The 12,011-nt window shown below is 50.3% G+C and overlaps 1 protein-coding gene across 1 annotated transcript in view; it reads right to left on the minus strand.

The window, feature by feature from the left end:
- Positions 1–227: 227 nt before the first annotated feature.
- LOC134406447 (myosin-7) overlaps positions 228–12,011 on the minus strand; it is a 33,213-nt gene continuing 21,429 nt past the window's right edge. The window contains exons 27-38 of the mRNA XM_063137879.1: positions 11,446–11,564; positions 11,137–11,333; positions 9,936–10,119; positions 8,673–8,838; positions 8,436–8,560; positions 7,587–7,895; positions 7,258–7,461; positions 5,295–5,420; positions 3,821–4,096; positions 2,259–2,354; positions 542–676; positions 228–396 (exon numbers count right to left, since the gene is read on the minus strand). Of these exons, the coding sequence (XP_062993949.1) occupies positions 376–396; positions 542–676; positions 2,259–2,354; positions 3,821–4,096; positions 5,295–5,420; positions 7,258–7,461; positions 7,587–7,895; positions 8,436–8,560; positions 8,673–8,838; positions 9,936–10,119; positions 11,137–11,333; positions 11,446–11,564 (1,958 nt within the window). The 3' untranslated portion in view covers positions 228–375. The remainder of the gene's footprint in view (positions 397–541; positions 677–2,258; positions 2,355–3,820; positions 4,097–5,294; positions 5,421–7,257; positions 7,462–7,586; positions 7,896–8,435; positions 8,561–8,672; positions 8,839–9,935; positions 10,120–11,136; positions 11,334–11,445; positions 11,565–12,011) is intronic.

A 12,011-nucleotide genomic window follows, 5' to 3' on the forward strand; every position in this document is an offset into this window, starting at 1 on the left:
GATTCCTGCATTGAGCAGGGGGTTGAACTCGATGGCCTTATAGGCCCCTTCCAACTCTACTATTCTATGATTCTAATCCAGTATTCTCTTTCCATGGTTATCAACTAGTTGCCCAAAGGAGAAGCCCACAAGCAACACCTGATTTCCAAATATCCATGCTTTGGACGATGGGAACTGTAGTCCAAGACATCGGGAAGGCTGATCTATGCACGCACACTGAACAGACGGCTATTTGATCGTCTTTATTCTACATTTTGGAAGCAGTGCTGATATACAGAGCGTGGGGAGGTCGGGAAAAGTTTCTCCAGCACCTTTTAGGTGTGGAGTTCGGTGTGTGTTTGTATAGGAGGACGGGGCATTTGATCTTCAAAGGAGTTACTCCTCATTCAAACCTTTCTGCAAGGGGACGGAGTGGGGAGGGGAGAGAGAGAGAGAGAGAGAAAGGAAGACATCAGAGATGAAATGCACAGAGAAGGAAAAGGAACTGAAATTATAGGGGGTGGCTAGATTTAGAAGAGATAACACTTCAAGGGGTTCTCACCTTCGCCCCAATATCCCGGCTCTTGGCCCTCAGCTTGTTGACTTGGGACTCAGCAATGTCAGCCCGTTCCTCCGCTTCATCCAGTTCATGCTGAACCTTCCGGAACTTGGCCAGGTTGCTGTTGGCCTGCTCCTCCTGGAATGGAAATAAAGAGGCAATGTGTTAAAACACAGGGAGGGAGGCTTTCGCATTTGGGGTTCAGGCTTTGGAGCAGGGCCGGCCCTACCATGAGGCAGAGTGAGGCCGTTGCCTCAGGCGGCAGATGCTGTGGGGGTGGCAGAGAGTGACAGGAAGCTGTTGTTGGAGGACAGAGCTCTATAGGCCATGAGGCCTGCCCTGCGCCCCTTCAGCTAGCCTGCTGGCCTCAGGAAGACGATGTGTCAAGAAAAGATTCGACTGCCAGCTGAAATGGAATTGGGTGTGGTGAAGGTGCCATCTTGTCTTGGGCCAACTCTGCTTCGGAGAGGTACATGTACTGCACGCCGGGGGTGAAGCGGTGCTCTTCACAGGAAGTGGATTAAAAAAAATTTAAATGACATTTAGGAACACCTGCACACATGTCAGGTCACTTTTGGAGGCCCTTCTCTGGGCAACCTTGTCCTCTGAGGTGGGGCAGGTGGTTTAAGTTTTAACTAGCAAAGGGACCCAGTTCCGCATGCACCAGGAGAGCCCTTGGTTGGATACAATGGAAGCTTCAAACAAATGTATGCAGCTATCAAAGTTGGACACTTTCGGCCCACCCTGAACGAATGAAGCCTTTCCTGTTGGCACCCGTAGATACGGCCCCTGCCATGGTACGGCCCTATAGCCCCTGATTAAGGGAGCTGCCCCATGGCAGTAGGGAGTAGTCCCTCGGCCTACTCATCTCTCCTGGCTTCAAGCTGTACGGACTCCAAAGTTATGTGACGGATATAGGGAAATCTCCTGAGTGGCTGAAGATGTCACTGCAGGCTTCAAGCGCATGGACACGTTTGAATTAATGCCACATCGCGCCTCAAACCCGTTTCACGTCTACACCAGAAGCCTTCAAGATTATGCCCTGCAATTCATACGAGGGGTGGGTGGGTCCCCCACTCCACAGGAGGACGTCTGAGGCAAACCATCCCATTATTAATCAGCGCTACTATCTCCTGCTGCACTCCCCGAAAGCAAAAAAACTTCGGAGATGCTGGATGAACGTCCCAATTTTTAGAAACTGAACCCCAAAAATCGCACAAAAACACCCCTTTCCTGCGTCAGGAGGCATTTGGCGGGGTGGTTGTTGATTTTAAGCGTGTGGCTGTTTTTAATCTGCCGTTTTCCTTCCTGCTGAAGTGTTGTTTTATTTGATTTTACGCGCTTGGTAAGTTTTGATTCTAATGGAATTGGATATTGGATTTTCATTTGCTTCTGTGGTCGTTTATATCTGTGAAGGGGGCTTGTTAGGCTATGGGGCAAGGCGTAAAAAAACAAGTAAGGGAATACTTCAAGGTATGTGGAGGATGAGGGGAAATCTAGGCGAGTGGAACAGGAAGTACTCTCCGTGGTTGCCTACCGGCCAGGAAGGGATTGCCCACGTGTCAATTGTTTAGGTATATAAGAGGCACCGATGATAGGAAGTGGAAGGACAAAAGGTGGGTGCAGAGTGAATCCCCGGTGTAGGCTGCCTTGATTTCTAAGGGCCGTATCCTGGAAAAGCTGCCATGGAAAACGGCAGTCCGGCGCATTGGCTACTCACCGCTTCTTCTGCTTGTCTCTTGTAAGCTTTGACCTTCAACTGGAGTTTGTCCACCAGGTCTTGCAGGCGAACAAGATTTTTCCTGTCCTCTTCAGTCTGTGACACAAAAGAGAGAGAGAGAGAGAAAGAGGGAGGAGAAACAAGTCAGAACCCAGCTAACTAGTCTAGAAAACTGGTTCACGGCGTGGTGTGTTCATCGCTTTGCGCCTCCTCCTCTCACAGCTGTGAGTCTTCATTCTTTCCGAGCTGTTCTAGACTTAAAAGACGGTGGTCGCGTTTTGAAACGCCTGTGCGAGACGCTGCTTCGGAATTGGGCATGCAGGCATGCTCCGGAACCCTGACGGAGACCCCGGTAGCCTGGACTCCAAAGTGGTGGTGGTGGGAACACTCTTGAACACTTTTCATGAGCAATTCCCCTCCCTAGAATTTGCCCTGAACACCATGTGCTGTTTCAAAATCTTCCATAAACACAGAGAACCAGAGACTGGTTTCCTGCTGTGTTTGGCTGATATAACATGTTACATGTATTAATGAATGTTAGGCATATGTTTTAAATAGGACATATTTTTGTTCTGTTTTCACGAACAAAATGGTACCTGGGTTCTTGGCTATTTACAATATACCATATTAGTTCAAAATCAAGACTATAAGAAGGCCCATGCTGGATCAGCTTAAAGTCTTATTTTGTTCACCGTTCTGTTCACACGAGCCTCGTGTGGCGCAGAGCAGTAAAGCAGCAGTTTCTGCAGCCGAAAATCTCCCCACGGCCTGAGTTCGATCCCAGCGGAAGCTGGTTTCAGGCAGCCAGCTCGGGTCGACTCAGCCTTCCATCCTCCTGAGGTCGGTAAAATGAGTACCCAGTTAGCTGGGGGAAAGGTAATCACGGCCGGGGAAGGCAACGGCAAACCACCCCGCTATAAGGCCTGCCAAGAAAACGTCAGCGAAAGATGGCGTCCCTCCAAGAGTCAGTAGTGACTCAGTGCTTGCAAGAGAGGTTCCTTTCCTTCCTTCTGTTCACACAGTGGCCAACCAGCTGCCTGTGGGAAGTCCATGACAACTACCAGGGCAAAAGTGTCATAGCATGACCCCACTTGGTGTACAAAGACATACTTGCTCCAATATTGGAGGTAATACATAGCCATCATGACTAGTAGCCATTGATGGCGATGCATCCCTTATGAGAACTAGTGATTTTACACTACCAGTTCAATTACGTAATTCTAGGTTATACAAGATCATTGTCCGGGTTCTAGATCGATCCAGAGCAGAACTTTGAACCAAGTGAATTGATCTAGAGACCATGTTGCGGGGTGATTGAACAGGTTCGTTGTGTCCTGGATGTGACTTGTCCCCAATGGAAATACCTTGTGATGAGGTTGGACCATGCATGGACTCAAACAAGCTAGGTCGATATTAAAATAGCAGAGGCACGCAAGATGCTTGATGATGATTGGACAGCCATTAAAATGATGATTGGACAGCCATCAGGCAACAGTGCTCAAAGTTCTGCATTCAGAACCAATGCTGTTCCAGAAAGGAGGAGGTTATGTGAGCCGGCCTACCTGGTAGGTGAGCTCCTTGATGCGCCGCTCGCACTTGCGCATGCCCTTGACGCTCTCGGCGTTGCGCTTCTGCTCCAGCTCCAGCTCGTTCTCCAGCTCTCGCACCCGGGCCTCCAGCTTCTGGAGCTGCTTCTTGCCCCCCTTCAGGGCCAGCTGCTCGGCCTCATCCAGCCGCAGCTGCAGGTCCTTGATGGTCTGCTCCATGTTCTTCTTCATCCTCTCCAGGTGCGCGCTGGTGTCCTGCTCCTTCTTCAGCTCCTCCGCCATCATGGCCGCCTGCCCCGTTGAGTAGGAACGCGGGCCGCAGTTCAGAGGGAGAATTGTTTCAGTTTAGTAAACTCATTGGGCCTGTTCAGAAGACACCTTAAGCAGCAGGGTTTAAGCTATCTTATGTGATGCATTTTGTTAAACCCTGCTCACTCGCTAACCCCAATTGGACCGTCTGCAGCAGGGTTACAGGCTCTAACCATGGCTTAAAGCGTTGTGTGCGACAGCATGGTTTGTGATTAGTGCTAACCCCAGAGAACCACAGTTTCGCTAACCACAGAGCCTGAAGCGTCATCTGAACAGGCCCACTGTGTGCTTTAATTCTACACACTTAAGGAATAGAAAGGAGCAAGAGGCTGTACTCCTTATAATATAGGTAACTATACCCAAAATGGATTAACTACTTAGTGGGCCTGTTCAGACAACATGCTAAGCCATGGTTAGGCCACTAACTCTTTTGCAGGAAATGGTTAGTGAGTGTGTTTAAACCATGGTTATGTAGCACCATGGTTAGCATGGTTCACACGACACGTTAAATCATGGTTCACACGACACACTAAGCCATAATGTTTTGCTCAAAATGCTTCACCACCATGGCTTAGCGTGTTGCCTGAACAGGGTCACAAAGAACATAAACATAAGAAAATAAGAATAGCTGGGCTGGGTTAGACCAAAGGCCTGCCTAGTCCTGCATTCTGTTCCCACAATTTCTAACTGGATATAACACACCTATGAGAAGCCTGCAAGCGGAACATGACCTCAATAGCATGCTCCCGCTTTTATTCTCCAGCGACTGGTACACAGAGGCCTACTGCCCCTGGTACCTGAGGCAATATATAGCGGTCATGACTGGTAGCCACTGATAGTCATAACTTCCACACTCCCCACGAATGTTATGGGCTACTCCCTCTTTTTACTCAGCATGCCTCTGTCCACCAGAGAGAGGATGCTCTTTCCTCTCAGTACACCAAAGGAAAGGAGAATTCTGGGATACATTAACTTCACGGACTGTGCTCCTCCTCATGGGGAGAAAAGATATTACAGTGCACACTTGAGGCATCCATTCCAAAATAAATTATACATAAGTAACTAATGCTTTTGATATTTGTTTGTTTGAATGCAGCCAGCCAGAGCCAAATCTGTCAAGATAACCGCAGGGTGGAACTAGTGCTCCCTTAGAAAAGAACCTCTCTCTTCTCTCACTCACGTCGGTGATAGCTTTCTTGGCCTTCTCCTCGGCGTTCCTGCACTCCTGCACGGCCTCCTCCACCTCTGTTTGCAGCTGGGAAAGATCGGACTCCATCTTCTTCTTTTGGTTGATGAGGCTGGTGTTCTGGATTGTGCAGAAAAAAACAAAGAAGAAAGAAATATATCAGGGCTTTTCATTTCGAGTTTAGGTGAACAGCTGTTGAGGGCTGGTCTTGTATCGTAGAACCCTCTATAGAAGTATGTGCTCTCTATTCATGTTTATGTCGTTCTGGTTTTATCTGTCCGCCGCACTGAGATCCCTGTGGTAACAGGGCGGGATACAAATGTTTTAATAAATAAATGTTCTGGAAAAGAGCAGGGTGGGATTGCTTCACTTTGCCTCCCTCAGCCTTTTAGCCTGAAATGATTGTTGTGAGGTGATAGTTCATATAATTCCTTGGCCATTCTTTCTTGTCCCATCAGGTCACCGAGAAACCCCAACCCAAGTTATGACCACCCTAACAAATTCTTTAATTTCCTAGTCCCACACTTTCTGGAATGCTCTGGTGAGTCCGTCCTCCACACCAGGACCAGGCCAGAATAATAATAATAAGGAGGAGGAGGAGGAGGAGGAGGAGGAGGAGGAGGAGGAGGAGGAGAAGAAGAAGAAGAAGAAGAAGAAGAAGAAGAAGAAGAAGAAGAAGAAGAAGAAGAAGAAGAAGAAGAAGAAGAAGAAGAAGAAGCCTCTCCCTCTGGATCAAGGTGGGGAACAACATTAAATATAATACATAAAACTGGTTAAAAGAGCATATAAAACTAATACAATATTAAAATAACAATCACAACATCTTAAAATTCTTAGGTTTCAAACTCATTTGGGTAGGCCTGCCAGAAGAGACTAGTCTTTATGGCTGTCTTAAACTCGGAAAGAGTGTTAAGGCGATGAATCTCCTCCGGCAGGCCATTCCACAGTCTGGGGGCGGCAGAAGAAAAGGTCCTCTGGATAACAGTTGTCAATCTAGTTTTCACTGACTGAAGTAAATCCTTCCCAGAGGACCTGAGTGTGCGGGGCGGATTGTACGGGAGAAGACGATCCCACAGGTAACCTGGACCCAAACCATGTAGGGCTTTAAAGGCAATAACCAACACTTTATACTTCGCCCGGAAACTAATTGGCGGCCAGTGAAGTGATTTTAAAGCTGGTGTAACGTGGTCACCCTAGGTGTACCGGTGACCAACCTGGCTGCCATATTTTGAACTAGTTGAAGTTTCTGGACTAGGTACAAAGGTAGCCCTATGTACAGCACATTGCAGAAGTCGAGTCTGGAAGTTACCAGCCCATGCATTACCGTCTTTAGGCCTTCCAACTCAAGGAAGGGGCGCAGCCAGACCAATTCTTAGGGAATGCTCTGGCAATTTCCGCTCCTTTGTTGAAAGGCCTGTCCCTGCCTTCCCTACAATTCAAATATTCCTTTGTCAGCCTGTGGCAGAGTCTACTAGATAAGAAATAATTCCCTTATTCTGGCCTGTGGTTGACAGCTTCCCACCTCCTACTGTCCGACTATAAATTCACACCACAACCCACTCTGAGGCAGCAGTAAACGTTTGGTTTTCTCCTGCGCAAGAAGTTCTGAGGTAAACAGTGATCTCGGTTTAGAACGTTCTAGGAAGCCATCAGAGCAGGGGTGCCGGATCTCTTTCAGCCTGAGCGCCACGTTCAGTTTTGGAGAATCTCTTATGGGCCGCATTCCTTGGGGGGAAAGGGGCAGGGGCAGAGGAAGGGGCCTCAGCCATCTGGCAAACCTCAGGGGGCCCAATTGAGACCGGAGGCCTGAGATCCGACACCCTTGCAGCGTAGGGAACATAAAGCCATAGATAAGTCTACCAAAGAATGTTTGAGGGCAACATCTTCTATTCCCAGGTTGCGCACAACCCGCGAGGCCGAAGAGCATACGTTGCCTTGCATCTGGGGCTCCTCTTACCTGTGTGTGCAGGAGCTGGACCCTTTCGCTGGCTTCTATCAGTTCCTGTTCAGCCAGTTTACGGGCCCGCTCAGTCTGCTCCACCACGGTACGCAGCTCCTCCAACTCCGCCTGCAGCAGGTTGTTCCTCCGTTCAACGATGGCGATGTTTTCTTTCAGGTCCTCGTTGGCTCGGACAGCGTCGTCCAGTTGTATCTGGGTGTCCTGGAAGGAAAAAGGGAAGCCGATGTGAAGGAGAGAGGCAAAATCTGAGGCAAAAATGACAGGAGCCACTCTGAAGGGGTGGGGGAAGAAAGAAAGGGCGCCCAAACCAAACGTCCTGGAGGTACCTTGAGGTAACCCTGTAAAACTTTGACTTGTTTTTGAGCCTCGGCCGCCATGCGGTTGGCATGACTCAACTGGATCTCCATCTCGTTGAGGTCGCCCTCCATCTTCTTCTTGACCCTCAGCGCCTCGTTGCGGCTGCGGGTCTCGGCGTCCAGGGATGCCTGAAGCGAGTCCACCATCCTCAAGTGGTTCCGCTTGGCCTGCTCCATCTCCTCGTCCTTCTCGGCCAGCTTGCGCTCAATGTCGGCCTTGATCTGGTTGAACTCCAGCTGGGCCCGGAGGATCTTGCCTTCCTCGTGCTCCAGAGAGGCCTGTAACGCCAAGGAATTGTGAGCAGAGGGGGAGAACAAAATGGCGGAACCCCACCCCACCCAACACATGTTTTGGGGAGCTCTCAGTCACAATAAATTCACACGACATTCTTGAGGAAAACAAACAATGCTGTCTGCCAAAAGCCCCCGTGTCTGACTCCGTTTATTTACATGAACAAACCATGTTTGTAGAAAAATCTGTTTGTTCAGTGTTTCATTGTCCAGGTAATGTCAGCATTTATGGGACCACTTCTGGTCAGGGCATTTTCCTATTTGACAGTGGATTTTGCCCAAGCAGGTGACATTTCTGTTGGCCAGGGAGGTGGATCTTGTATCTTCCACCTTTCCCTCACCATTTAGCTCAACGCTGGGAGGGAGATTAAGGAACGTGAGAGGAGGAAGGAAGAAATGTGAGGTAACGAAAAGAGACTGGAAGGATCGAAAGAATGCTAAATTGTGCTCAAGGTGAGGTAGACGGGAAAACATGTGAAGAATTTTGTTAGAGGGTGCTGTGGGACCGCGATCGATGTCCCTCCTCACCTCAGCCTCCTCCAGAGCCGCCTGTAGTTCCATCTTCTCTGCCTCTAGCTGCTTCCGTACTTTCTCAAGCTCATGAACGGTCTTGCCGCTGGCCCCAAGTTGCTCCGTGAGGTCCGAAATCTCCTCTACCGGAAGGAAGAAAAGGGTTAGAAAAGTCAGCTCACCTCCCAGGGGAACCAGGTTCATCCAGGGGAGGGCGGCTGAGGAGGCTTCGGACGCTGAGGGGAAAAGACTCACCCTGCAAGTTCTTGTTTTCCCTCTTAAAGGTCTCCAGGTGCTCCAAGGATTCCTCGTAGGCGTTCTTCAGCTTGAAGAGCTCGGTGCTGAGCGAACGGGCCTCCTTTTGCGATGACTCCAGCTCAGTCTGTGACTCCTCAAACTTCTGCTTCCACTCGGACAGGAGCTGGGGTGGTCAACAAGCGGGAACAGCGGATAAAATTCAGGTTTGAATGGTTTTCATGGGGTTCTACAGCTACTGTTTTCAAAGTAATCTAGAGCAGGGGTGTTCAACCTCCATCCAGCAGGCCAAATTCGGCCTGCGTAGGGCCCCAATCTGGCCCTCCAGGGTTCCACAGATGGCCACGTCTCCTTCCCCTGGACCTACACTCTTTCCCGAAACTACAAATCGTTGAGTAGTTTCCTCACTTTTGTGTGGCTTTTTCCACCTTTCTAAAAGGTTGAAATGTCTCTTCTAAGGCTTAATTACTAGCAGTAAGAGTTTTAAGCTAAAAGATGCTGATATTTTGGCCCCAACGCTCCCCCACCCACCCCTTTGTCTCTGACACTACTGCAATGCGGCCCCTGAGAGCGTCTCCGAAATGGCTTTCGGCCCTAACAGAGGTTCTGCATTGCCAATATAGAAGCTTGAATGTTTGGTAGGGGAGAGAAACGCGGCCTGTTTTTCTGGATGTTCTGACGAGGCGGGAAAATGGCACCAGCCACCTGTTCCCATGATGGAATCGGGGTCTGGGATGTACCACTCAGTGGTGGCTCTGATGTCAGTGGGGCGGTGAATCCGCTCCGGGTTTCGGTCAGAACCAGTCGACTGGTTCTGACCAAAACCCGGAGCGGATTCACCGCCCCACTGACATCGGAGCCACCAGCCTCTGCTGGCACCAATGTAGCCTATAAAAGATACGTGTTGTACTGGATGAGTGTCTTGTGACCTGAGAACCTCCAGCTGCTGAAGGTGGAAACTGAACCCGAGACCTTCTCCTACACAACTGTATCTTGTGCTTCCTCTCCCACTAAGCTGCTAGTCCTGATGGTTATGTGCTACCTCCAGCGTCAGAGGCAGTAAGCCTAAATACACCAGTTGCTGGGGAGCCTGGGTGGGAGGGTGCTGTTGCACGCATGTCCTGGTGGCGGCTTCCTGGTCCACAGCTGATCAGCCACTGGGTGAACAGAGTGCTGGACGGGATGGACCCTTGACCATGACGTGATCGGTGCTCTCCGCCCGCCGCTCCCCATTCCTTCTTCCCTCTGTGTTTCCCATCATGCCTTGTCGAAGTTCCTCTGCTTCTTGTCCAGGGCTGCCGCGGCCGCGTTGGAGCGCTCCACGTCCACCATGAGGTCTTCGATCTCGTTCTGCAGCCGGTGCTTGGTCTTCTCTAGCGAGGAGCACTTGGCGTTCACGGCCTCCACCGCCTCCTCGGCGTCCTGCAGCCGCTGCGCCAGCTTCTTCCTGGCACAGCAGAAGGGGGCGACAGTGAGTCACGTGCCAAGGAAGGAAGGGGAGGGGCGGGGAGGGCAATTTCTGGGCTAAAACAACAGAAAAAAGGGAGGACGGAGGTTGGCCTTTCTGTTTTTCAGTGGCATAGTGCTGAATTTTGAAGTGCAGGCACTCATTGTGACGGTCCCCTTGGCCACGCCCCCAAGGAGAGTCCAAATATTCAGGCCGCGGTGTTGATCCAAATCAACAAACTCATTCTAGGAGTTCTCATCTCCATCAGGAGGGGGTCTTTTGTAAAGCCCTTGGGTCCAAATTGCCCATTCAGGACCAAGCTGCACCAATATTATTTGCATTACAACACAGGGATAGTTTGCAAGGAGGTATTGTTGCCTGGAAAAATCCATCGTGCGGCAGCTACTGTGAGGGTTGTAACGACGCTCAGAGAAAATAGAGAAACTGGAGTGCCGGTGGGGGTGGGAGATGATGTCATAGTCCCTGCTAATAATAAAGTCCCGGGGCTTTGACACCGCAAGCCCTGACACTGCTGCTGTGGGGCTGAACTCGTGGCTGGCCCTACCGTTAGGCAGAGTGCGGTGGCCGCCTCAGGCAGCAGATGCTGGGAGGTGACATCAAGGTGTTTAAAGAGAGAGCTGTGTGCTACGTGGTTTGTCCTGTGCCCCCTAAGCTAGTCTGTTGCTTTCAGGTGTGGGGGAAGGTGCTGACCCATTGCCAGCACTCCAGAAAGTTCCGGCTGCCAGTTCGGTCAGCTTTTGTACATGAAATCAGAGGGGGCGCCATCTTGTTCTTTGCCTCAGGCAGGAAAATGCCTTGGCCTTGGCCTTGGCAAACTCAAGCATAACCATGACTCCTCTTGTCTTGCTGAGGGGATGAAAGTGAAACGGGGAAGGGCAGAGCTGACAGAAGCAGGAAAGAGAGGGGAGGTAAAAAGATAGATGGGTGAGGGAAAGAATGACAGGAACTCAAAAAGTCTGGCCGTGAGGTGGGATGGGGGCCAACAAGGGCACTTACTTGGCCTCCTCCAGTTCCTCTGTCCTCTGGATGGCGTCGGTCTCGTACTTGGTCCTCCACTGCGCCACCTCAGAGTTGGCCTTGGAGAGGAGGCGTTGGAGCTCCGCTCTGGCCTCCGTCTCCTCCTCATACTGCTCCCTCAGCAGGTCGCAGTCATGGCGGGCCGACTGGAGCGCATGCGCCAAGGCGTTCTTGGCCTAAGGGAACCGGAACAGACAGACATTCTCAGGGGCCTTCAATCTAATCTGCCCTCTGAACTCCCCTGATTCCCTCAATGCCCCTGACCCACAACCTCCATGCGTTTCTTGCCTTGGCTTCTTCCTCCAGTTGCCTCTTCAGGTCTTCCAGCTGTTGGGTGTAAGTCAACTTCCCTCGTGTGAGCTGGTTTATCAGAGCCTCCTTCTCATCCAACTGGCGCGATAATTCCCCTAGGAAGGAGAACAGTCCGTCACTTTGGGGTGGAGGAATCTCTGGGAACATCCCATTACTTCAGAGGCAGAGTTTTTTTAGGGGTCTCAAAATGGCAGCCATTTTGAGTAACCCACAAAGGGATCCCATTACTTCAGAGGGAGAAGTTTTTAAGGGTCTCAAAATGGCAGCCATTTTGAGTAACCCACAAAGGGATCCCATTACCTCAGAGGGAGAAGTTTTTAAGGGTCTCAAAATGGCAGCCATTTTGAGTAACCCACAATGGGATCCCATTACCTCAGAGGCAGACGTTTTTAAGGGCCTCAAAATGGCAGCCATTTTGAGTAACCCACAAAGGGATCCCATTACTTCAGAGGCAGAGTTTTTTTAGGGGTCTCAAAATGGCAGCCATTTTGAGTAACCCACAATGGGATCCAATTACCTCAGAGGCAGAAGTTTTTAAGGGT

Source organism: Elgaria multicarinata, chromosome 11 (genome assembly GCF_023053635.1).
Source record: "Elgaria multicarinata webbii isolate HBS135686 ecotype San Diego chromosome 11, rElgMul1.1.pri, whole genome shotgun sequence".
Lineage (NCBI taxonomy): Eukaryota > Metazoa > Chordata > Lepidosauria > Squamata > Anguidae > Elgaria > Elgaria multicarinata.